This window comes from Nicotiana tabacum, chromosome 23 (genome assembly GCF_000715075.1).
Source record: "Nicotiana tabacum cultivar K326 chromosome 23, ASM71507v2, whole genome shotgun sequence".
NCBI lineage: Eukaryota > Viridiplantae > Streptophyta > Magnoliopsida > Solanales > Solanaceae > Nicotiana > Nicotiana tabacum.
In genome coordinates, this window is record NC_134102.1 from 74,678,598 (window position 1) to 74,703,846 (window position 25,249).

At 37.1% G+C, this 25,249-nt stretch overlaps 1 protein-coding gene across 1 annotated transcript; it reads right to left on the reverse strand.

Moving 5' to 3' along the window:
- Window positions 1-4,828: 4,828 nt before the first annotated feature.
- On the reverse strand, window positions 4,829-20,918 carry LOC107776976 (AP-4 complex subunit epsilon). Its single transcript, XM_016596934.2, has 11 exons — window positions 20,042-20,918; window positions 19,127-19,312; window positions 17,164-17,379; window positions 16,958-17,068; window positions 13,377-13,574; window positions 13,162-13,293; window positions 12,170-12,226; window positions 11,933-12,049; window positions 10,432-10,509; window positions 7,173-7,316; window positions 4,829-6,467 (listed from the first exon to the last, which is right to left on the reverse strand). Exons 1-11 carry the CDS (start codon window positions 20,606-20,608, stop codon window positions 5,376-5,378), a joined length of 2,898 nt encoding a protein of 965 aa, XP_016452420.2. The 5' UTR covers window positions 20,609-20,918; the 3' UTR covers window positions 4,829-5,375.
- Between the last annotated feature and the right edge of the window lie 4,331 nt (window positions 20,919-25,249).

Sequence of the window (25,249 nt, forward strand, 5' to 3'; positions counted from 1 at the left end):
CAGTTGATTTCATTTGTTATTTGTATTATGCCACTTTATAGTTCATTTTAGAATAAGCATCTACTCATAAAGAAATTCCCTGCAGAAAAACGTTTTCCCTTTTAATATAGTACTTTACACATTATGAATTTGTATTAATCGATTTGGTGAATATCAGATATCAAATGGATATATCAAACAAAAAATAATAGCACTTCCCACTTGAATGGATGAATGTAGGGTTGGACTTTGTAGTCGGCTAATCAATCATTGTGAATTCCTAGTTTTTCTCATCTCTATACCTTTTTTCCATTTTTTATTGCCCCAAGCCTCATTAAATTTTGAGGAAATTGAAGAATTTTCTTGGAAAGTTTCACTAATTCAATAAACTTGTTATAGTATTCATCTATAAAATAATGCTAAGAGTTAGTCATCAAGAAGAGACAGTAAATTTAGTAGATAATCACTTAATGCATTAAACTAATATTATATCTTATTAAGAGAAATTTCTTGACACCTTTTACAGGGGGTAATTAAGCAAGAGCTAACACGCGTCCTTCATTGTGTTTTGAAAAATTCTTACAGATTAAGCCTAATTTCTTTGTCTACTTAAAGAAAAATCCCACATGGGTTTCACAATCAAGATTTCTCAAGATCACAATGCAAATGTCAATTACAAAGAAAATAATTAAGTGTTCAAGAATGGCTAGCTGACTTTAGTTTATTCCAGGTGTCTACAGAATAAAGATGCATTATCATCAGTTTTTTCTTATTTCAACGCCAAATATTCAACATCACTACTAGTGTTAAAACACTGGTTCTTTCAGCATCGTTAATCGTCGTGATTAATGCACTAATCTTCATGTTCTTTCATAATCATAATTTTTCATTTGACTAATTCCGACATAGTCTGCATAGGAGATGTGACTCATGTTGAATTGCATGCAACTAAAATTTGTACTTTAGAAAAAGCACCATGTTTATTGTCATTTTAGAAGCATGAATTTGGAAAAAGGCAGAAATGTGGCTGTCGATCATTAGATTGGACGTATGAATTTACCACTAAAAATGTACTCCTCTGTTTCAATTTATGTGAAACTATTTTTTTTTTAGTCCATGTCAAAAATAATGACTTATTTCCTTATTTGAAAATAATTGAACATAATTGTCGGTAATTATTGGAGGGTGGTAATAGAAATTAACAAGGATGGTGCTAGATTATCGTTCTTTTAGGTATTGTTGAGAAGATGAAAAATGAATTTGATGTAAACAGAGGCTTACAGCTAAAGACTTTTTCTTTAGCACTCTTATTCATGTAAGACGATGTTTGTCTTCTTTCTTTTTACAACTAACACAAGAAAATAATTTCAGCAAATAAAACCTTATTATATTCACAATGCATTTCACGATATAATTAAAATAAGAATTTTATATTTTGACACATCTCGATAAAAATTCTGGTTTCACAGTGAGTGTGTGTATGTTTTATATTTTGAGAAAATGTTTCATATTAAAGCTTGGAAAATATAATACGAGTATTCAACGTAATATTAGGTGAATAAGATTAGGGATGAGTCTAACTCTAATATCATGTTAAGAGGACCATGTTAAGAGGACCTTAAGTTTTACTAGACTCTAAAATTTGGCTCATAAGATAAAAAGTTATCCACGACTAATATAAGGTCTTATACATCAATTAACCAATGTAGAACACATTCACAATAGGTTAAAACACCCTTAAACCACATCGGAATATCCCATTAAATTGATAATGGTTTATAATTCAGATGTCAACCCTTATGAATTCGTAAGCGAAAAAAACATTAAAAATTAAAAATAAAAAGTCAACCTTACGTAAACAATTATATGTTATTTTGTCTACATTTAGGTCTAAACCTGTCACCAAACAACCAAAAGAGGGAGCAACTTCTTTCAGTCCAATCTATTGCCAGCCTAACATATATATACACTTGTCTATGCCCCCATGCCTTTTTTTGGTTAAAAGAATCGGTAAACTTTTGTTTTGTTCATAGACAAAGGCAAAGAGAACCAATTTTCAAGCTCTGTTCTCTGTGTATTTCAGTTTCACATAAATAACTTGCATGTGATACCATTAATAATGTGACAGATGGATGAACTAAAAACTAGCATCATTTGGATGGAACAAAGGCTTCTGAATAGCTATCAAAGTTTTGGTAAACTGAAAACTAAGTAGCAATAATGATTCTGGTCCCTTGAGATGCAACTATCTACTCCATCTGTCTTGAGTCTTAAGTTATATCAACAAAACTACCTTTAGGAGTAGTATTTGAAATTCTGTGGGCAGAGCAAGAATTGTTTTATGGAACCCCACCGTCACCACACTCCCCCCCCCCCCCCAACAAAACCCCAAACCTCTTTTTTCCTTTTTTAAATATGTTTACTAAATTATTTCAGTCATCTATAGTGTCTGTTGGATGCAAATGTGTTTTATAATATACCAATGATATGGGTAAAGCCAAATAAACAGTAGTATTTATATCATCTTCCATGAGGTAATTGTATGATTTTTATAAGGTAAAATTAGAACTCTACCAATTAGAAACAAAATAAATAAAAACATCAACAAAAGGGAAATTATTTACAGGTGAAAAAAGTTAAAAGGACTTTTAACTTTCCAAACAAATCCTTGAAAGTTTGAATGTCTTTAACGTCCGAATAAATATTCAACATTACTGCAATAACAACGACCTTCCTAGGATCTTCCTCTAGTTTACACCACCACAGAGATTTCAAAGTATTTGACTTTGAAATAACTGTAGATTTCTCAGTCCTATATATTAAAGCATGATTATGACAATATTATTGACTTGTAGCTTTTTGTTTTCCAACTTCACTATTCTCAGCAACTGTAGATTGATTTTGGTCAATTACATGGTTTTAGAAATTCCAAGTGGGCGTTGTAACGAGGTGGTTTGACAAAGTCATGGATATATTAAAGGCTGTGGACAAGGTAGATAATTTGCAGTTTAAAGCTCTGGATTCTGAAGAAAACCATACCATGTTCAAAAACAACAATAACAACACCTCATGGTTCGAAATAAGTTGGGTATATATAATTCCTCACTCATGTCCCTTCGAGAACATTTCGTAAAAATATAGATGAATTTTCAGAAACCACTATTGTTTAGTGGCTATTATCTTTCTATAGCTACCATATAAATAATTATTTTCTATAGCTACTATTCAGTTGTTACGGTAAGCAAAAAACGCCTAAAATCGGGGCAGTCCAGCTGTACGCGCATGTATTCACATGTATTCGCGTCATGTATTCATGAATACAGCAGCAAAAAGCGCCTAAAATCAGGGCAGTCCAACTGTACGCACATGTATTCACATGTATTCGCGCCATGTATTCATGAATACAATAACGGCAATCCCTTAAAAATAGATATGTCCAGCTGTCTAAGAGAGAGGAAAAACATAAATAACGTATTACATGCATTATTTCATGCCTCAATTGTAGTATATACCATAAAATACTTATTTTGCTATAAATATAAAAGGTAGCTATAAAAAATAATATTAAAATAATTTTGGTTTATAATAAATAGGGTGTATACCTTTGCTATAGGAGGTAAAATTTTCAAATATATATATAATTTCTCACTTATCATGTTTTCCGTCTAAATTTTTATATCTATTTATATTGTAAAAATTAATCGCGTATTGGCTAGTACGTTAGTAATTGCAAGCCTGCTACAACCTTCCTTTGCAATTCATTAGGACCAAGAGAAATTAATTTCAAATATTAGATTACATTCTTATAGGCATTACTCTATGCTAATATTATAAAGAGTTATATATAGAGACTGGTTTAGCTCCAAAGGCAATTAAGTCTTGTTTCTTCTAGTTGACTATATAATTTACAGTCAATATGTTCTTATCCTGAATGCCTTGAAAGCTTTTCTGAATCTTCCTCTCGTGGATTTATTCCTTCATTTCTCTGCCTTCCTACTAATTGGCCTTTCGAAATAGGAAGAAAGAAAACCAGTACATTGCTGAATCCTAGTCAAAATCTCTTTTTTTTCTCCCTCCCTCGAGGTACTTAAACACAGTATGTGTTTTGTTTGTTATTATCTCGCGAGTGAAAGTAAAAACTAGCTTAGACTAAGGAATGCTTTTCCCTTGTTGTATTAAAGAAAATACTTAAAACAGTTTTATCCCTCAACCATTGGAATACAGTTTATCATATCTCTGGCCCCGACTAACAGTCAGAAAACGTGTCCTTACATAAGATTCAGTGATGTAATACAACTTCTATAGCTTCTGTTTAACAAATAAAGGAGAAAACAAATATATCAACTCAAACCCTCTCGAGTCTCGTCTATGCATTATTGGATTTTGGCCCACAATCCTCTCGTTCAATGTTCCGAATGCTAAAGCATCTCCAGGCAAGAAGCTTGATGGACCAAAACTTTCATGTTCTACCGACTTGTGTTGCATAGAAATTCCAATTAGTGTAAAGTGTAAACATTAGTACATCTGGTTCGTCAAAAATATCATTATTTTAGTTTTCTAGCTTTAATAGTGAAATTATGCATAGTTTCACTTGTACAACACTAGTCATGAACGACTAAGGAAAACAAAAGAAAAAACAAATAATAATGCTCCTACTAAACAAGTTCCATTAAGCAACCCCTGTAAGAAAAAAATGATCCTTATACAACCAATCTCATTGGTCTAGGAATTGGATTTCTTATAAGCCAATATATGCAGCGCCTTCAACATAGAACTGAAAAGCTGCAGATTATATTGAGCTTCTTCATGAATCTAGAGACTTAATATAGGCAAACATGCTATCAAGAAATAACAAAGCTTCTGCAAAGCAGCCTTCGAACTGAATCCACATTCAACTGATAAAGCCAGTATTACAACATTTAACCTGAGAAACGCTTATTGCTTTACAACATCATATAAGGGTACAATACCTCTCCAAATGGTACAGTTTGCCTCCAGGAAAAAGCAAAAAGAATAGTTTCAATAAGATAAGAGGAAAAGGAAGATCCACATAAAACACAACTGTGATACGTCTTGAAGCACATGGCAAACCTATGGTCGTGACTGAGCCAAAAACATGCCAGCCATTTTACTCTGGAAACCTCAAAGTCAAAAGCTCAAGTGGCTTCACCTATTCCTTACCAGTCGAAACCATTTTCACATAAACTTTTCCATGTGCAACTGCTACGCGAAATACCAGGCTCATAGGACAATTAGCTCCTCGCAAATTGTATTTTCAATTGTAAAATTTGCCAACAAATATATTTGTAGCTTTCCAGCACCACAGATCTAGTTCAATCAACTAAGACTCTACAAGGCCTAAATAGACTTCCAACACATACCCATGTCCATGTACTTTACCCAAGCAAATCCTTGAATAAGTTGGGATTCTGACTCGTTGGTGTCACACCCATTTGCCTCACAAGTGCATCTTTTTCCAAAGCATCTTTATGATTCGGGCCCTTACTTAATTGTGTTGAATTTGTAACTGTACTACCTGTTCCATGGCCATTTCTGTCGGATGCAAGTGAAAATGCAGCAGTTGAAAGGAGATTTTCCGTTCCCATCATATTCTGCCCACTGAAGGAAGTATTCCCATAAAGAGACATAAAATCAGGCGCTTTAGTAGCACTATCTCCACTAGAACCTGGAGCTGGAGTACCTTCGTTTAAGTCAAGCAAGCCTTCCAATTGCTTAAACGGATCCACAGAAGTTGCACTACTAATACTAGTTGGTTCACCCAAGTCAAGCAAGTCTGGAGGTGGTTGGGGACTTGCTTTAGCAGCACCTCCATCAGAAGGTCCAGTCTTTTCTGCATGAGACTTGTCTGCAGTATGGCTGTTTGGCCTTGATGCCTTGTGCCCAGCACCAGCAGGTCTTTTTTCAGATTTTGATGCGCCCCCAAAGAGGGAAGCAGCAAGTTTTTGCTTTTCCGGATTAATATCCTCTTGTTGCCTTCTGGATTCATAAGATACATCACGTGTTTTTGAGCTTAAGCTGCTTGGTACATCACGCTGTGTCGCTCCATTCTGAGTCTTGTAGGTATCAAAGTCTGAAGTAGATGGTGAGGAAGAAGAATAAGTTTGCTTACCCCACTTTCTTTGAACACCATCAAGTCGTAGCTTGATTTCAGATGAGCCTGTACCAGATGCGGACAACTTTGGTGCAACAGCTTCATGAAACTCTGTGTGATAAGTTGGTTCTGGTACAGGAACAAGTTCGGTTGAGAATACTGGTGGGACTGGAGAAGGTCTTGATGGCACAGAGGGTTTAGGAAGCTCATAGGCTTCAAATCTAAGAGAATGTCCTGAGGATCCATGCTGTTCTCCATGTCTAAAATTGCTGATAGTTAAAGCTCCTGATCGCGCATTCTCAGGAATATAGGGTTGAGCCCCCTTATTCAGTGACTCTTGAACATAACCATTGAGAAAAGATAGTTCTCTATCAACCTGCAGAAAATTTTCATATTAGTTGCACTCAGTTTAAACAAAGACAAAGATAGAAAAAGAAACAGAGAGTAGGCTTCATATCTTTCCAGTAACAAAAATAGGTCAAAACATCAAATCAACGACAAGGGCATATCATCACCTTAACCTTTTTCACTCTCATCACCCGAGAAAATAAGTTGGTAATATGTCAGCACCCTAATATTTTCATTCTCATCCCCAGAAAAGAGGCTAAGGGATAGATATGAAGCACCAAGATGAAGAAGGCAATTTCAAACAATGTCTTACACCGAATAGCAAGAGAGGATGGAACCATCTCCGCAAATTTTCCGAAAAATAAGCATGCCGATTTTTTCCAAAAGTTCCGGAAACATTAATGATATAAGGTCTACTATGAACAGATAGACCCATGGTTTTTCAAAACGGTCAAAATAAGCTTCTTTTCTTTTCTTTTTTCTTTCTTTTTGGGTTTGACAAGACCAGTTATATTCAACTACACTCTCTGCCTACTGATGATGAATCCAAAACAGAATTGATCAGTAACGACACCCTTAAACAAGATGCATGCACGTACTGTAATACTCATCAAATGGACAAGTGGTAAAAACGTGAATATCTGACAACCCAGATAATATGTCTAAGCCTGTTTATAACTTGAACAATAGCTTTGGTTAAGAAACATGAAATAGATTCTGGCAAAGTCCTTACCTCAATGTCTTCACAACTAGCATCCATTGGCATAATATTTTCAACAGCACGAGCATCTAAGCCAACAACTGCTTGAAGTTCATATGCTCGTTGCTGTAAATCTGTTGAGTGTGATGCTAATAACTCTTCAATGAATGATTCACACTGCAGTAAGCAGATACTTCAGCAGTCTGAAATTCTTATTACGAAGAAAATCTAGCATTGTATTTTTTCCTTCCCCTGTTTTTGGAAGATGACATACATGATGATAAATCTCACTAAGTACTGCTACTACTAGAAGCCATAAAACAGAAGGCCAAGTTGCTCAACAATACAAAAGGATCTGGGAAATTAAGATGGAGTTTGGGCTAAATTTTGCATAGTTCATCAAGATGATTTCTATAAAGCCATCAGTCATGTCAAACAATTTTTTTCATCAACTGTCTAATCAAAAAAAGCAAACTACTGTTAGGTTAGTAGGACGCCTCACTTATTTAACATTGAACTAATACTCTTTAGGTGGTGGATGGCTCCAATTTCATGTGTTCTCACTGTAAACCAGATAGGATTCTCTCACTTTCTGGTGAATGGTCTTCCCTATCTGGAGTCATTTTTACTGACATCTGTTAAACAATTTTCACCAATCAAACTCACAGTTTAGACCCAGAGCATTTTACTTCCTTTTTTATGTGACAACAATTACTCTCTTCATTTCGTATTGGATGTATTGGGCATTAATTACACGGCCCAAGAAAGGAATCGATACAGTTCATTGGAAAACTGAGTTTACCTACTTTTGGCATCACTCAAATTTGTGGCTCAACTGATTATAGTAAACCATCAATCATTCCACTATCCAACCAGAGTTATAAATTCAAAATTGATAGACACCATAGAATAAATAGCTTAAAGAAGGCAATATAATTAAGGTAATTAAACTTTCTTTTTCCAAACTATGAACTAAGAAGTGAGGTCAGCTGAACTGGAAAGAGTAGCTTGATCACATATCTTACACAACATGAGATAACATTGCAGCTATGGAAAAAGATGTTGGTATGCTTCACAGATGATTTGTGTCAATTGGACACTATTTGTAGGCTATACTGCACCTAATAATGAAAAATGCATTCCATTTGGATAAGTGAAGTTTTGAGAATATGCTAGAGGCATATTGAAGCTTGTCCTCCTAATAATGAAAAATGTATTCCATTTGGATTAGTGAAGTTTTGATAATAATGCTAGAGGTGTATTGAAACTTGTAGTCGCCTATAAATGGTTTATGAAGTTTGGTTCCCAATGGTTTCAACATTGTGTTGATCCAGAAGAAGTCTCACTGGGCTTAAAGAATTTACCTCCCTGTACTTTCCGGAGCTTGCATATGACCTCTCTATCAAATCAAAATAAGCTAATAGCTATTTTAAGGTACCAAAAATCCTTGAGCCCCAAAGCACACCCCCCCCCCCCGCCCCGGACGACCTCACAACAGGATGACAGAAAAGGTCCCTCAAGTTTTTCGTTCCCTAACTACTTTAGGTTTATTCCAGAGACATCCCCTTTATATCTCACTACAAATTTTTTCTGGATGAAACTTGGATTTCGCCTTCTATTTACTGTATGATGACAAAAGGTTTTTCCACCATCCCAACAAAAGCCTCACATTCTTCGTCGCAGCAGACGAGATGGAAAAAAAGTGAATGAGGACCTTGTCTTAAAAACTTGTAAAATTGGAAAAACTCACCTTATCAAAAAACAAAACGTAAGAAAAATTGGCACATCATTCATTCCCTGTCCATTGATTTACAGATTTTAATGAAGTGATATTAAGATATTTACTCTTGGTCAGATAGTATGGCCAGTTTCTTCAATCTTCCTTTCTGAGAGGGTAAAATTTTAGGTTCCAAAACATGAAGGGGTCGTTTGGTTCGAAAATGAGTTATGCAGGGTTAGTTATGCAGGATTAGCTCTGTTGTTTGTCTCTTCTGCAGTATTTTCTTGATATTGCATATTAATAATATCTTACCTTAGTAAAAAAGGAATTAGTTATGCAGAGTTTAGTTACACGAGAATTAGTTATACGGGGATTAATTATACGAAAATTAGTTATGTCGGATTAGTATTATAGAAATGTAGTTTGAGTATCATTTATTATTTGTCTAGTTTATTCTATAAAAATTGAAAGTATATTTTAAATATGTTCTTTTAAACAAACAAAAAAGTACCAAGTTTGAATAGAGGGTATTCTTGTCATTTTGTGTTTTAACCCGAGTATTAGTAATACATATACTAGTTATTCCATGTTCTACACTGCATTAAATAACACATAGATTCCCTCATGACTTATACATGTATTAGTTATGCGGAAAAGAAAACACGAACCAAACATTGTATTAGCAATGCTATGTTTTATGTGGAAAAGGGAAAAGGCCAACTAAACATTGTATAACTTATGCTAGATTCTATTTAAAGATTATTTTTCCCCATTTTTGTAACCAAATAATGTATAAAGCTATGCTAGTCTTAATACATGGATAACTCTTTTCTAACCGGCAACCAAACGGCCAAGAGGAGTCTTGGCTTACTTAAATATAAATAGGAGGCAGCCTACTTTTCCCCTTTTTCATATTATGGAAGCAATTTCATTTTTAATAAGCAAGCAAGCAATCAATATGCCCCAATCCTGAACTAGTTGGGATTGGTTGTATGAATCCTCCATATCCATTCCACTCTAGTCGAGCTCATTCCATTCCAATACTAATATGGTCTTTTATGGAACATACGTATTAAAGCAATAAGATTCTTTTATTCCTTGCGAGAAATACAAAGATAAAAAGTTCATTCTCATTTTTTTGCCCTCATGAAAGCTCATTTGATTATCATAGAAGTGTTAAGCTCTTCATCAGCAATCGAATGTTATACCAGAGGTTTTACGAAAAGAAATAAAACTGAAGTGTTTGCCTTGTGACTCTAAGAATTTATATTTCATGGTTATCCAAGTTTAACACCACCCATTAAAGTAAATACAATAAGATGGTTATTCTGCATCTGCAAAAATGGGTGTATGGTTTTTTCTCCCTTTCTAAGAACTTTTTATTCTTTGACAGGTAGACATGAGAGTTTATTCAACATGGAGCCAAGAGGTGCAGATCACATCACACACCAAAAGATACGATCGGGGAGTCAGCAAAATAAACGAAAAACTTCAGCCTAACTGTTGGGATAAACAATCTTGTCCAAAGGGAAAAAATATTGACCGACTTGGCTCGAAAGTTAATTTACTTACCTCAGGCAACATGTCCACTTTCCTCCCAGCTGCTATTTCAAATGAATATACTTTCATAAGCGCCGATACTGCATACGCCTATAAAAGAAGAACCGAAAATCCATAAAGAGTTCAACTTTTAAGAGTGTATATTATAGTGTGGGTGCAGTATACTGAAATTAGGATAATGGAAACACCCTGAAGAAACACACGATGCATAAGTACAAGAGTGCCTGTACAACATGCAACCTCAAAGGTACCCATGGTAAAATAGCACCGGAGAGAAAGTTTTATAGACTTTTAAGACTAATACTAGTACATAAAGATCAACAAGCAACATGTCAAATAGTTTGACTATAACAAATAGGTATCCCTAAAACAGGAAGAATCTGATCCATTCAATGATGCTTGCCAAGAATAATTTCACTTATTAACCAATAATGTAAGTTCGTGATGAAGTAACCAATAATGTAAGTTGTAGAAGTTCATCAAAACTCTATCCTTCTTGGCATATCTCCAGTGTTAGGGAAAATTTAAGAATTTCCAAGTTCCATGAAAGTAAAGATGTAACTTCTTAGCACCAGTTTTACACATGCGTTGTCTGCTACAAGGCTTTTCTTCGCAATAGCCCCAAGGTCTTTGGTCTAATAGTAAGAGCGCAAAGTGTAATGTGCGGGTTTGGCACACGTTACAGGTTCCAACCCTGCCGAAGAAAAAAGTCTGGTATATTAGTGGAGAAGAGTATAGGGCGGGCCCATTACCTCGGGATTTCTCGGTTATAAAAAGAAGTCTTTTCTTCACAGTAGAACCAGTATATAGCTCAAAAGAATTCTTGTTTGCTTACCCTCCATACCAACAAAATAACCTAATCTCTTGCAACTATAGAAATGAATAGTTACCACTATTTCTGCTTCAAAGAAATTCAGCATGTTGTCAAAACGAGGAAAAACAGAGAAGGTTTGATCCACCTTCAGAGGAACACAGAGTACTAGACAAAAAAAGAAAGCCATCAAAACCCTTACAGTATTCAGTATATGCAATAAATCACCTAAAATTTTAGCCTGTTGTTATTGAACCAACTTCGCAGCATTAATAAGTATTTACAAGGCTCTTTCGAAAAGTCAACTAGCCGCAATGAGATATTAAATCAAATTGTCATCAAAATGAATATGATACAAAAGGCATAAGACAGTAGGAGATATCTAAATACATAATTCTAGGACCTCATGTCCTGGACAATAATACCACGACATAGAACAGACTTGGGGGCTATCCTTCCACATTGCTCATATCACATACTCTAAAGTAGGGATGTCGAGTTAAACGAGAACAAAGGGCAAAGAGGGTAAAACGATTCTGAAAGCCAGAAAATTGAGGAAGCTTATCAAAATAGAACAAATGCCATTAGGTGATTTTTCATCACTGTTTACTAGCTTTTAAGATCCAAAGCGTATCATAATACAGAAACAACTCATACTAGAAGATTGCAGCTGATAGAGAACAGCAATTGGATCTCGCATACCTTGACCATGTCATCAGTTGAATGAGCCTCAGCAATATCACATATTTTCCCTGTGATATAGGAGGCAGAATACTTCCCATCAGCAGTTCCATACTCCCCCAAGACCCAGCAAATAACCTGTAACTCACAAGGTTATGAGTTAAGCACCAGAAGAGGTGAACTGAGAACATTACATGTATGTGTGCATGGCAACATTTTATTACTGTAAGTAGGTAGGGGACTGGTTTGGAAACCTACTTGGAGAAATGCAGAGGGAAGTTTTGGCTCTCCCATGATGCGCAAATATGACTCCACCTGCAGCCAATCAAAAGTGTAATCTGTTAGAGACACAAAAACAGAATATACAAAAACAATATCTTCTGTGCAATTATACACAACATGAGCAAGATAAAGAGAAAAAAAGGCTGTAAAAGACGTAGATAATGCTGGACCCTTTAATAAAGTGCAGAATAATAACACTTTTTTTATGGGTAACTGCAGAATAATAACACTTAACATAAGATTATCCAGAATCTTCAACAAGAGTATTTCAAACTTTCAGCTTGGCATGATAGAGAAAGAAGGAATAATCACACAATTTAAGTTACTTAAAAATTAACACAACAGAACATCATTAGCTTACTCTCCAGCCACCAGAACAGAGAACAAAAGTTTAACAAAGTATTAAATAATTCCTTCTAATGCATGTATTCAACTGATAGAATAAGAACCCCAGAGGAGTTCCTTTAAAATGATCTAGATGTTAATTTACCTCAGGTCCCTCAACTACCAAACCACCTTTCAGTAAGAAATAAACTATAGCCTAGAATACTACTTAAATGAAAATAAGAAGACAAGCCACCAATTTCTAGCGTAATAGTTATCTAAACATTTCTTTTTTTCTTTTTTCTTTTTTCTTGATTAGTTAATAGCTACCTAAACATATCTTTTTATCAAGCTTGTTACTTCATTTTGACCAGATTATATCCAAGTTATGCTAGCTCTTAGCCTTTTAAAATTTTCCATCTGATAGAAAACAAACTATATTCAAAAGAATAAACAGGCTCAGGGCAGTAATGTGTTTTCTATATAAAGTACAGTAATTATTATTGCATGAGAAAAATCATATATACAAGAAGTATTCCAAAACGTAGGCTCAGGATTGCAATGTTTTTCACCAATGATGAATATCCATTAAAGCTGGAAAAGAAATTTAGCACCAAGCGAAGCAAAAAGTTAAAAACACGTACAGCTGATGATCTCAGCTGGGTATCTGCAGTATCATCATCTTCTCCAAATCCCTCGGCAATTAGCCGCATCAAGTTGTGGGCAACCTTTAAATTCACTAGATCTCCTGCGTGCTCAAACACTTTATTCATGGTCTGTAAGCACGTCAAAAAACATGGTAGTTGTTACTAGAATACAGCAAATGCTATGAAAAAATCATTTGCTACACTAAATTGACCTGGATAAACCATTGATTGCTCGGTGCAAACTGCTCAGCCAGTTCGACACATCTGGAGGCTATCTCAGTTTTGTAATGGTTATCATTTATACTCATCATGTAATCAATCATACGGTCGACAATAACTTCTACATTCGATGGCTTTGTCATTTTATACAGCAGCTCAAAAGTCTTCCGCTTCAGTGTGTCATCTGGGTCCTGTATTACAATGGTTGGCGTCATAAAGGGAACAGCCTAGAAAGCATCTCCATCTTCTAAACATATTGATTAATAGCATCTCTGAAGGAAAGGGAGGAAACTGTTCCTTTTTGGAAAATGAATTAATGGAGCAAGTTTCCATTTTTCTAACAGCATATAGATGAGTTAAGTTATACCCTGACGAAAAGATACACCATAAAACAAACTCCATAGTTAATTAACCATCTTGTAAAGAAAAATCCTGAACTATGGTAGGCAAAAGATATTTAGAAGTTAGGCAAAAGAAAAGCTCATAACCCACGGGTTACATGTCTCAAAATATGGCCTTTAAAGATATGTAATATACCCGTGATCACTAAGTTGAATAATTATTTTATTTAAAATCCAAAGTTCCAGTAGTTGTCACTTAGAGTTTCTAATTCTAGCCTTGCAAGAAAGGAAAAAAAAGAAAATTATTTTTAAAGTTAAATTAAAAATGCCAAGGCTTGCTCAAGGAAATCATTAATTTCACCCAAAAGAAGTTCTAATGAAATGTGGGCAGAGAGTGGTTCGGGTGGTAAACAGATAGTCCAAATTTTAGACCTTTCAAAAGAAAATTTGGTTTCAAATGCATAAGAAAGGAAAGAAACAAAGTCTACATAGTTATATGTCTACGGCCTTTGATTCAACTTGGGAAGTAAGACAATAAATGTAATTGGGTACTCCATAAAAATGATCAAAAGTTGTCCAAAATTTTCATCAATGAAGGTAATAAGAAGCATTTGATTATATATTTTTTTTGTAATAAGAAGCATTTGGGGGTGGGGGGTGGGGGGCAAGAGGCTCCATTCTATTTGGAGGAATTCACCTACCTGGTTCATTGACTCTTCTGGTGGCATCAACTTGATCTTCTTTGAATTAACCAATATGTCCAAAAAGGAAGAGAAGAAGGGAAAGAGGCTAATTTTTTATTGTTAAAAAACAAAATCAGTCTCTTTTCTTTTCATTTTTTCTTCTTGGAAATAGTGCTAATACCAACCCATTGTTGATTGAGAACAACCGAAATGCTTACAACTTTTATTATGTTTGATATGGCATGGTTCAGAAGACTAGGGCAAATCAATTTCTATTGGTGTTGTGCGAAATCCAACACCACCACAAGGATCCCCAATCCCCGGCGACCAAACCCCAACAAAAATCTCCGGCAGCTGACAGCTCACGCGCCATTCGGAGGTCAGATTTTCCGGCGAAATCTACTCCACGCGCCGGCGCGTGGAGCCTTTTTCGGCCACTTTTTGAAAAAAACTATTTGCAATAGTGTGATCGCCCATCAATTCCGAGCTTACCCATACTATTTTCTTTTTATTTCGATCACTTTGAAAATTGTCCGGCAACTACAGTCCTTTTTTCCGGCAGGAACTATGTTCTGGAATTTTCTGGGTTTTTTTCCTTGACTAATTGAAGCTGGTTATGGATTTGGTTGATTAGAACTCACTTCAATCCAATAATGTCTCTCAATTTGGATGCTTTTGGCTCCAAAAACAGTGGAGTTGGAAATTCAGCCTTTATGATTACTTCTGAACCCCTACTTGGGAGTTCAAATTATTTATCTTGGGCTTCGTCTATCGAGTTGTGGTATAAAGGTCAAGGTGTTCAAGATCACTTAACCAAAAAGGCTAATGAGGGAGATGAAAAGGCCAAAGCACAGTGGGAGAAGATCGATGCTCGGTTATAGAGTACCTTATGGCAATCTATTGATTCCAAGTTGATGCATTTGTTTCGTCCATTCCAGGCATTCCATGCATGTCATTTAGTTTGGGAAAAGGCTCGTACTTTATACATCAATGACAAATCTCGTTTCTATGATGTAATATCGCAGATGACAAATTTGAAAAAACAAGAATTGGATATGTCTGCTTACTTGGGACAAGTACAGGCAATCATGGAAGAATTTGAGAAGTTAATGCCAATTTCTGCTAGTGTTTAAAAGCAACAAGAGCAACGACAAAAGATGTTTCTAGTTCTTACGCTCGATGAACTTCGTAATGACCTTGATTCAGTACGTGACCAGATCTTGGCCAGTCCGACTGTCCCAACAGTTGATGAACTATTCTCTCGATTACTTTGGCTTGCTGCAGCACCCAGTCACATAGTGTCTCAGACATCTGACTCCTCTATTCTCGCCTCCCAGACAGTGGAAAATCGGGCATCTCAGACTATGGAGAATAGACGAGGAGGAGGTCGTTTTGGAAGGTCTCGACCCAAGTGTTCTTATTGTAATAGGCTTGGACATACCCGTGAGGTGTGTTACTCTTTGCATGGTCGACCACCTAAAAATGCTCATGTTGCTCAAACATAAACTGCAGGTAACCAGAGGTTTTCTTTATTCTGAATGGGAATATAATGAGTTCATTCAGTATCGAGCAAGTAAGCAGACACCTCCACAAGTAGCCTTTGTTGCTCACAAGTAGCCTTTGTTGCTCAGATTGATATTTTTGTTGCTGGTAAATCATTTGCTTGTGTTTCCCAGTCTACTCGTGGGTCATGGACTCAAGCGCCTCTAATCATATTTCTGGTAATAAGTCACTTTTGTCAAAATATTGTTTATTCACAGTCTCTTCCCAATGTTACTTTAGCCAATGGAGTCCAAACAAAAACAAAAGAAGTTGGACAAGCTAATACCTTATCCTCTGTCACTTTAGATTTTGTCCTTTATCTCCGTGGTTGTCCTTTTAATCTTGCATCTGTTAGTCGGTTGAGCTTGCAGATATTTTCACCAAGTCCCTCACTGGTTCTCGTATTAGTTACATATATAACAAGCTCGGTATATATGATTTGTATGCACTGGCTTGAGAGGGAGTGTTAGATAGTTATATGTAAATAGTCCTAATCCCATATGTAGTAGGAGTATAATATGTATAATATATAGGCCTCATTATATCATTGTTAATAGGTCAAAAAGATAATTTTCCCCGTGTATTATTTCTCACATGTCCAAAAAGAAAAAAACGAAGAGAAAGGGGCTGATTTTTTATTGTTAAAAAATACTCTTCTTTCATCTTTTCTTTTTGCACATATTGCCAATACCAACCATTTGTTGATTGAAAACCACCAAAATGCTTACAACTTTTTTGATATGGTACGGTTCAGAAGACTAGGGTCACACAATTCAATCAAATTATATTGGAATTCTCCTGATCTTGTAGTCCACAATAAATTCAAAGCAATAACCAGCTACAGTTTGAAAAAAAAAAAACGCCCAAAATGCAAATAAAGGTGCCACATTGCTGAAATAAAATAGCTGAATATTCTAGCTATGTATTGCCGACATAAACAGAAAGGAAAGCCAACATTGTGATGGCTATCCTTTGTTTAGAAGAAACCTGAGAAGTAACATTTCTAACCTCTAAACAATCAATCACTGCTAGTTGGTGCTGCTCAGCAATTTCTGCGCTTATCTTTATCAATCTACCAAGCGCATCAATGCCCAAGTACTTTAGATTATGGCTATCATTCTGTGCACCAGGTAACATTGAAAGAAATTAGCTTCTAACATAGAACAAGAGGCACGGCAACAAAAAGGTACACGCAGGAGATAAAGAAGACAAACCTTCAAAAATTTGGCAACTGCTTCTGCCGCAGATTCTAATACCTTGGGGTTAGGATGTATTGAGGAAACACAACATATGCACTCATATAGAATAGCATTTCCTATATTACTTGTTGAATCACTTTTTCTCATAATGTCACCAACAATAGTATACATTTGTTCACTGGCTTTTTTGTCACTGCTTCCCAGTAATGCCAGAATTTTCAACAATTTGATCTGCACGTAAAGAACAGCACTGAGCTTACAAGTAGAGATCCATTTCTTGTCGAAGTAGAACGAAATAGAGAACAGAACAGTTTGAAAATCTCTACAAGCAGATAGGTAAGAGGATTAATGGAAAGACTTATCAAATCAATAGTTACATTCCCCATCAGATTGCTTGCACTACTTTATTCAATAAGCTACTGGTTTCTTCTATACAAGATTTACACTGTGTTAAGCCAAAAAGGTTGACAACTTTGCATGTGAATATCACTGCCTTTTACTTTTCCTCCCTATTGTTCTTTGTATTAAACTAGTAGCATCACATTTGTTTAAGGAAGTCAGCAAAACTTTTTTTTCCCTCTCAATCCATGCAAAAATGAAGAGACTAACATTAGGTTTGGTTCAAAAACGAGTACAGGGAAGCAAAAGTAAGTGATTCACTAGTGATAAGACAGAGAAAGAGATATTATTCCACGTTATCTTCCTGTTCCAGAGGGGTGGGAAGCTGTGAAAGCTGACCCAGAGGCTCCTAACACTCCTATTTTATCTTTCCCTCTTTAACTTACTTTCCAGAGGAGGGAATAACTTAAACCCTCCCCTTCTCCATTTCGTCAATGTCAAACATTTCCATTTCCACCCAAACAAAACATAGTGTATTGCATCTTATAGTGACATAACTTTTGCTACGAGTTATATTGACCCTAAAGTTAATGTAAAGCCAGCGAATTGACATGGGTTTACTTGTTGATAGGCAGAAGTAGTTAGTTCTTCATCACCTTTATATGGGATCATTTTCTATTTGCAAAAGATTAGATACTCTGCAAAGCTAGAAAATCTTAACTGCGCAAACTCGTTTTTGCTAGAGACATTCATAAAATCAAGTTACCATACGTTTGGTCAATCTAACAATCATCTACGCCTCGAGTACAAAATTCGCTGGGGTCAGCTTTTACATAAGTTTGGGGTCAGCTATATTCTTAGATTTGGTAATCTTAGAAAGTTGATATTAGCCAATTTTCTATTCTCAAAAATCAAGTTTAAACAGTATTTCAGCGACATACCAAGAATAATTAGAAAACAGCTTTGATATTTTGAGATTTTATCTCATTGAATAGTATAACTATTTTCACAACATAGTAGAAGCTTGTAGAAAAGTGGATTAGTTAAAAGGCAATACCAACGGCAAAGCCAAGAAAGACAATCACTGATAATAATGTTAAAAAAATTAAGATTGACAAGGGAGTAGGGACAAACTAGAGCGCTGATTGATCTTAGGTGACTCATCAAAATTGAAATACAAAAATAAAACTGTATGTATAGTTGTATACATATGCATAGACGTATAAAGGCTTTTAGCATTTAAATGGAAGAGATAAATATAATGGTTCCACATAAAACTATACCTCAAATGTAATTGAATAATCGACTTCTTGAAGCTCTTAATTCTTCTAGGTTAACTACCTTCCTCTTCTATGGATCTACTAATTTTATCTCAATGACATTGTTAAAGAAGCAATCTATATTTTGCACAGAAATTATATTTTTGGGGATGGAAGGATTCAAACCTCAGCCAAATCAGAGGTCCAGCCCTCAGATGTGAGATGGTAGCATGGACTTGAATGGCCACTCCAGAATTTGAGAGAACGTTTGCATCAAGACAAGGCACATAAAAATACAATCTTTCCAGCTTTTAGCCTTTTACAAAGAAAATTCAAGTGCATCTCATGCAAGAGATCAACTAGAACTTTGATTAAAATACCTGAATGAATGGAGCTGGCATCTGATGATAATCATAACTCTTGGGCAACCTCCGTTCCGCTACTTGTTTTAGAATGCTTACAAAGCTGACAACCAAATCCTTGTAAGAATTAACATCTGCAGCAATAAGATCATAAAGAGGACAAAGTGTAGCACCCATTACGCCAGGATCATTGTCACATAGCCTCTGCAAACCAAAATGATCATTAAAAATAAAATAGAATCAGTTAAAACCATAAAATATCATTTTCTCTTCAAATGCAGATAAAAATATCATCCACGTCCCTTTCAATGTGCACAAGCTTTAGTTCATTATCTATCATGACATCACTTATATCCTTACATTCTTCTCATAATTTTACCCATCACCTCAATCCTATCCCTTTTGGTATAACACCATACTAAGGTCACTAACATCCTCTGGACCTTCATAAAATCATTAGAAATAAAAGTTCAATAAAAATCAACAGATACTATTTTTCTCCACTGTACAGCTTAGCAGAAAGTGTTAGAAAAGCAAACTTCTTCCTATCTGCCTAAGCCTTGACGGACGGAGTTACAAGGTACCTATGTTGGTGGGAAGTAGTAGCCGAGGTGTGCACAAACTGGATGGGACACCACCATTCTCAAAAACAGAGTGTTAAAAATTCAAACTAACACTATTTTGGAAATAAATTTTCACTAGGCCATGCCCTGTTACATCCTCCAAATCTTGAAGGACATTCTATCCCACATTAAATAATACAACATTAATTTCTGCATAACTTATGTTGGAATGCATCCAATTACCTCAATAATACATTTACTCCACATCCTTGCCACAAAAGGATGCAACACAGGCACAACATGACAATGTAGTCTCGAAAACCAATTCAACTATTACTAATAAACACAATACATATGCAAAAGAATGCACCTTTCTGAAATTGGAGACAAGATGGCTAACGGACGATGGCGATTTCTGAAAAAAACGATGAAGTGCCATAACAGCCTTTTTCCTAACAGCTTCTTTAGAATGCCCTAACAACTCTACCACCTGTGGCAACACTGCTGGAATAGTCTCCTCATTAATCAACTTACAAACGGCATTCAACGCGGCGCAAACCACCAAATAATTATCCGATTTCAAGTCCTTCTGAATAGTATTCACAATCAGGATAATCAAGTCATGATCCTCATTCAAAAAAAGCGTCACAGCTAAATAACCAGTACGTTTAAGATGCAAATTATCATCATGTGTCATTTTCACAGCATGTATGTACCCAAACGATGCATCGTGGCCTAACATCTCGACATACACTAATCGTATTATGTACTCTTTCATCTTTCTTTTAGGTATATCAGGCTCGATGATTCGTTTTTTAAGGGTTTCGATCTCGTTAATCACGATTCGATCTTCTTCAGCTTTGGATCGGGCTTCGCCGATGGATTTGATTAGGTCGAGAAACTCTTTGGACTGTCCAAATCCGCCTTGGGAGCCCATTGCGAGCTCCCTACCAATTGTCTTCAACTGCTCCAGCTTGGATCGAGGATGAAATTCTGGTGGCTTGGATTTGAATCAGACAGTGTCGTTTTGGGGGTTTAGGGTTTGAATTTTGGTGGATCTATCTATAGGGAGATTAGTAGAAGGGGAATAGATAGTGAGTTGCAGGTGAAAATGAAATTGATTTTATGGGAGTGTATCCGAATGAATATGCAAATTAGAAAAAGGACACTGTTTTTGGGACCGAGGCAGTGGAACTGTGGAAGAAGACGACGAGAATGTTCAGGGAGGTAAAAAGAGATGCTAGCATATGGTTGATGGAATAGCTAGCACGTGTTAAGCATGTGTTCTTTCACTGCATAGGTAATTTCACTCATTTGGATTTTTATGCTAATTGGACATATTTGTAGTTGCTTAGCTGGTATGTGCATTATTGTCATTTGATGATCACTCAACTTTTAATTTATCATACTAAATTGGTTTCGTAATTAAGAAGTCACTCAACTTTTACTCTATTTGTCATCAATAGACACTAAGTTTTATTTGTTTGTCTTAATCTTATTCATCTAAATCTCAGACATATGTTTATTTTTTAAGTTTGAATTTTAATCATTTAAATTTTAATTACTACGTACTTTTTTTTAGTTTCACAACTACTTAATGGGTTTGAATGTATCTGAATTATTCAGATCTATAACAAAGACTTAATTTCATTAAGATATGTATTTACATTCAAACGTCTTAATCTTAATGCACATCTTACTATGCATATGTGTACTCAAATTCGGACATCTTAGTCTTTATTTTAAAAAAAATGAATTCGTAAGTATCACCAAGAAACTATATATATTCATTATTGGAATTCAAATAAAATAATAAAGGAAAGTGGAATTTTGTGTAACATGGTCGGATCTTTGTTTTTCTTTTTTTCATTCTGTGATCATTTGGTGAAGCATTTCATGAGCTTTCTGCTTAAATTTACTGCCCTGTAGTCATGCTCAATTCTTTCCTTTTCGTCATTCAAACATGTTTCTTATACGAATCCAATAAAAGAACAAGGATATAGAATAACAAGGAAATAAAGTAGAAGATAGCCACAATATTTGATAAAGAACTAGCGACAATTAGAGACTAATGTCGCGGAACCGTTTTTCTGAGGGTTCGGCGAGGGCAGCAAAGTAAGCCTGACAGCTACTTAGCTTCAGCCCTTAGACAATAAATAACACAATCGTGCTAAAGCGATGGCAATCACACGAAACAAGCAAGAAAACTTTGAAATAAAGAGACTCGAATTTGGGAGGCAAGTGCCAATTTTCTGTTGTGTTATTCAATATCTGATGCCTTACAAAGAATGAAAACAAAGCCTATTTATAGAACTAAAATGGCTATACAAAAGGGGTGATTTGCTGGGCTGGTGCATTCCAGCCTGGAAAGCTGCCTGGATTCCTGCATGAAAAGCTGTCTGGATTTCAGTATGGAAAGCTGCCTGGATTCCTGCATGGGAAGCTGCCTGGATTCCTGCAAGAAAAGCTGGAAAGGCAGACTTTGTGGGATATGATGTCAACCATGGCCCACTGATGGCAATCCGAAAGTTAGGCTCGGACAAGGCTCGCTATCGCTGGTTTTGCTGAAAATTAATAGGTGCGATGGCGGGGTGGTGCACGCTCCCCCACCTGAAATGGCGACGACCCCGGCGCCACACAACTGAAGATAATTGTGGACTTGTTCCCTAAACTGCCACAAATCTTCAAACTTCTCCCATGATGCCTCCTCTAGCGAAGTTCCTTTCCAATGAACAAGGAACTGTGCGCTTGAATTGCCCCATCCTTTTCCACGGACCAACTGATGGTCTATGATGGCTTCCAATTGCTTGTCTGTTGCTGGCGGAGTAGCAAAAATTTGGCTTCGGCTGGACTGCGCCCGATCCTTGTCTTCCATGTCTTCGAAGTATGGTTTCAGTTGGCTAGCATGGAAGACTGGATAGATTTTCAGATGACGCGGCATGTCCAGTCGATATGATATTATCCCCACTTTGGCAACAATTTCGAATGGGCCCTCATATCGGCGAATCAGACTATGATGTACGCCTCGCAGTGATTTGAACTGTCGTGGATTTAATTTCACCATGACCCTGTCTCCAATCCTATAGTTGACTGGACGACGCTTCCTATCCGCAAATTTCTTCATTTTGCGGGCTGCCTTGTCAAGATATGACCTGGCTAGATCGGCTTGTTCCTCCCAAAACTTGGCCATGTGAAAAGCCCCTGGATTCTTCAATCCGACGTTGGCGGGCAATGATTGAGGAGTGTTGGGCTGTTGCCCAGTTGCAAGCTCAAAGGGACTCTTCCCAGTCGCCTCGCTGCGTTGCAAATTGTAAGAGAATTGAGCTATGTCCAGTAGCTTAGCCCAGTCTCTTTGATTGGCGCTGACATAATGCCTCAGATAGCATTCAAGCAAGGCATTAATCTTTTCCGTTTGCCCATCCGTTTGCGGATGGAAACTTATTGAGAAGTGCAGTTGAGTTCCCAACAAGCTGAACAATTCTCTCCAGAATGCGCCGGTAAAACGAGGGTCTCGATCGCTTATGATGTGCTTAGGCACGCCCCAATATTTTACGATGTCCCTCAAAAATATACGTGCTGCCTCTTTAGCTTTGCAACCGGCAGTGGTGGCCGAAAATGTTGCATACTTGGTGAATCTATCGACAACCACCATAATGGTGTCGAATCCCTCCAAATTTGGCAACACGTGATGAAGTCTATGGTTATGCTGTCCCATGGCTTCGCCGCAACTGGCAGCGGCTCAAGTAAACCCCCAGGAAGCTTGGATTCCACCTTGTCTTGTTGACAAACTAGACAAGTGCGTACATATACCTCGATGTCGTCCCGCATCCGAGGCCAATAATAAGAAGACTCGATCAGGGCCATTGTGCATTTTTGCCCTGGATGACCTGCCCAGGCAGAGTCATGACCTTCTTTCAGTAGAGTACGCCGGAGATTTGCCCATTTGGGCACGTAAACTCTTTTGCCAGTGGTGTACAAGAGACCATCTTCTTCCCAAAATCGCTGAGTTTTGCCTTGACTGGCCAAGGCAATAAGCTGTTTTACCACGGGATCATGTTGCATACCTTCTTTGATGGTCTTGATGATGCCACTGCTTGCTGAGCTAACCATGTTTGACAATATTGTCTTGCGACTCAAAGCATCGGCAACTACGTTAGCTTTCCCCGGTTTATATTCCAGGGTGTAGTCGAATTCGGCCAAGAAATCTTGCCAACGAGCCTGCTTGGCAGATAGCTTCTTCTGTGTTTGGAAGTAGCTTGTTGCAACGTTGTCAGTCTTGACAACAAAATGTGCTCCTAACAAGTAATGACGCCAAGTCCTTAGGTAGTGGACTACAGCAGTCATTTCTTTCTCTTGGACTGTGTAACGCCTTTCAGCGTCATTCAGCTTTCAACTCTCAAAGGCTATAGGGTGGCCTTCTTGCATCAGTACGCCTCCTATAGCAAAGTCAGACGCATCAGTCTGGACTTCAAATACTTTCGAGAAATCAGGCAGGGCCAATACGGGTTCCTTGGTGATTGCTGCCTTGAGTTTCTCGAATGCCTTCTGGCATATGTCGCTCCATTCCCACTCTCTGTCTTTCTTCAGCAAATCAGTGAGAGGAGATGCAATAGCCGAGTAACCGAAGATGAATCTCCGATAATAGTTGGCTAAGCCGATAAAGGACCGAAGTTCCGGTACCTTTGTTGGAGCTTCCCAGTCCTGGATAGCTTCCACCTTGTCCCTATCCATCCGAATTTCCCCATGGCTGATTGTATGCCCGAGGAACTGTACTATGGGCTGTGCGAAGCTGCATTTCTCACGTTTGACGCACAGATCATTTTCCCTTAGTACCTTGAATACCTTGCGAAGGTGTTCTGCATGGTCCTCCATATTGTTGCTGTAAACCACAATATCATTTAGATAGATGACAACGAACTGATCCAAGAAGGGATGGAATAGTTTGTTCATCAAAGTGCAGAAGGTTGCAGGAGCATTTGTCAAACCGAATGGCATTACTAACCATTCAAAAGCCCCATACCGTGTAACACAAGTTGTCTTGGGCTCGTCTCCGTCGGCAATCTGCACTTGGTAGTAACCTTTCCTCAGATCCATCTTGGTGAACACCTTGGCCTGCCCCAAGCGATCAAATAAATCAGCAATGAGAGGGATAGGGTACTTGTTCTTCACTGTGACCTTGTTAAGGGCCCTATAATCAATACATAACCGCATGGTACCCTCCTTCTTCTTCTGAAATAAGACAGGAGCTCCGTAAGGTGCCTTGGATGGTCGTATGTGGCCAGCCTCTAGCAACTCCTTGAGTTGCTTCCTCAATTCCTCCAATTCCGGGGGCGCCATGCGATAAGGCGACATGGCAGGTGGCTTTGCCCCTGGAACTAGCTCGATCTGATGATCAACTTCCCTTCGTGGTGGCAAATGTTTGGGAAGTTCTTCCGGCATCACGTCCTTATTATCCTCAAGGACTTGCTCAATGCGGGGAGGCAATGCTACTGCCTCAGGGGAATGCTCAACGATTCCCGTCAAGGTTGCAAGGAAGGTTGGTTCTCCTTTCTTGAAACCTTTCACAAGCTGCATCGCT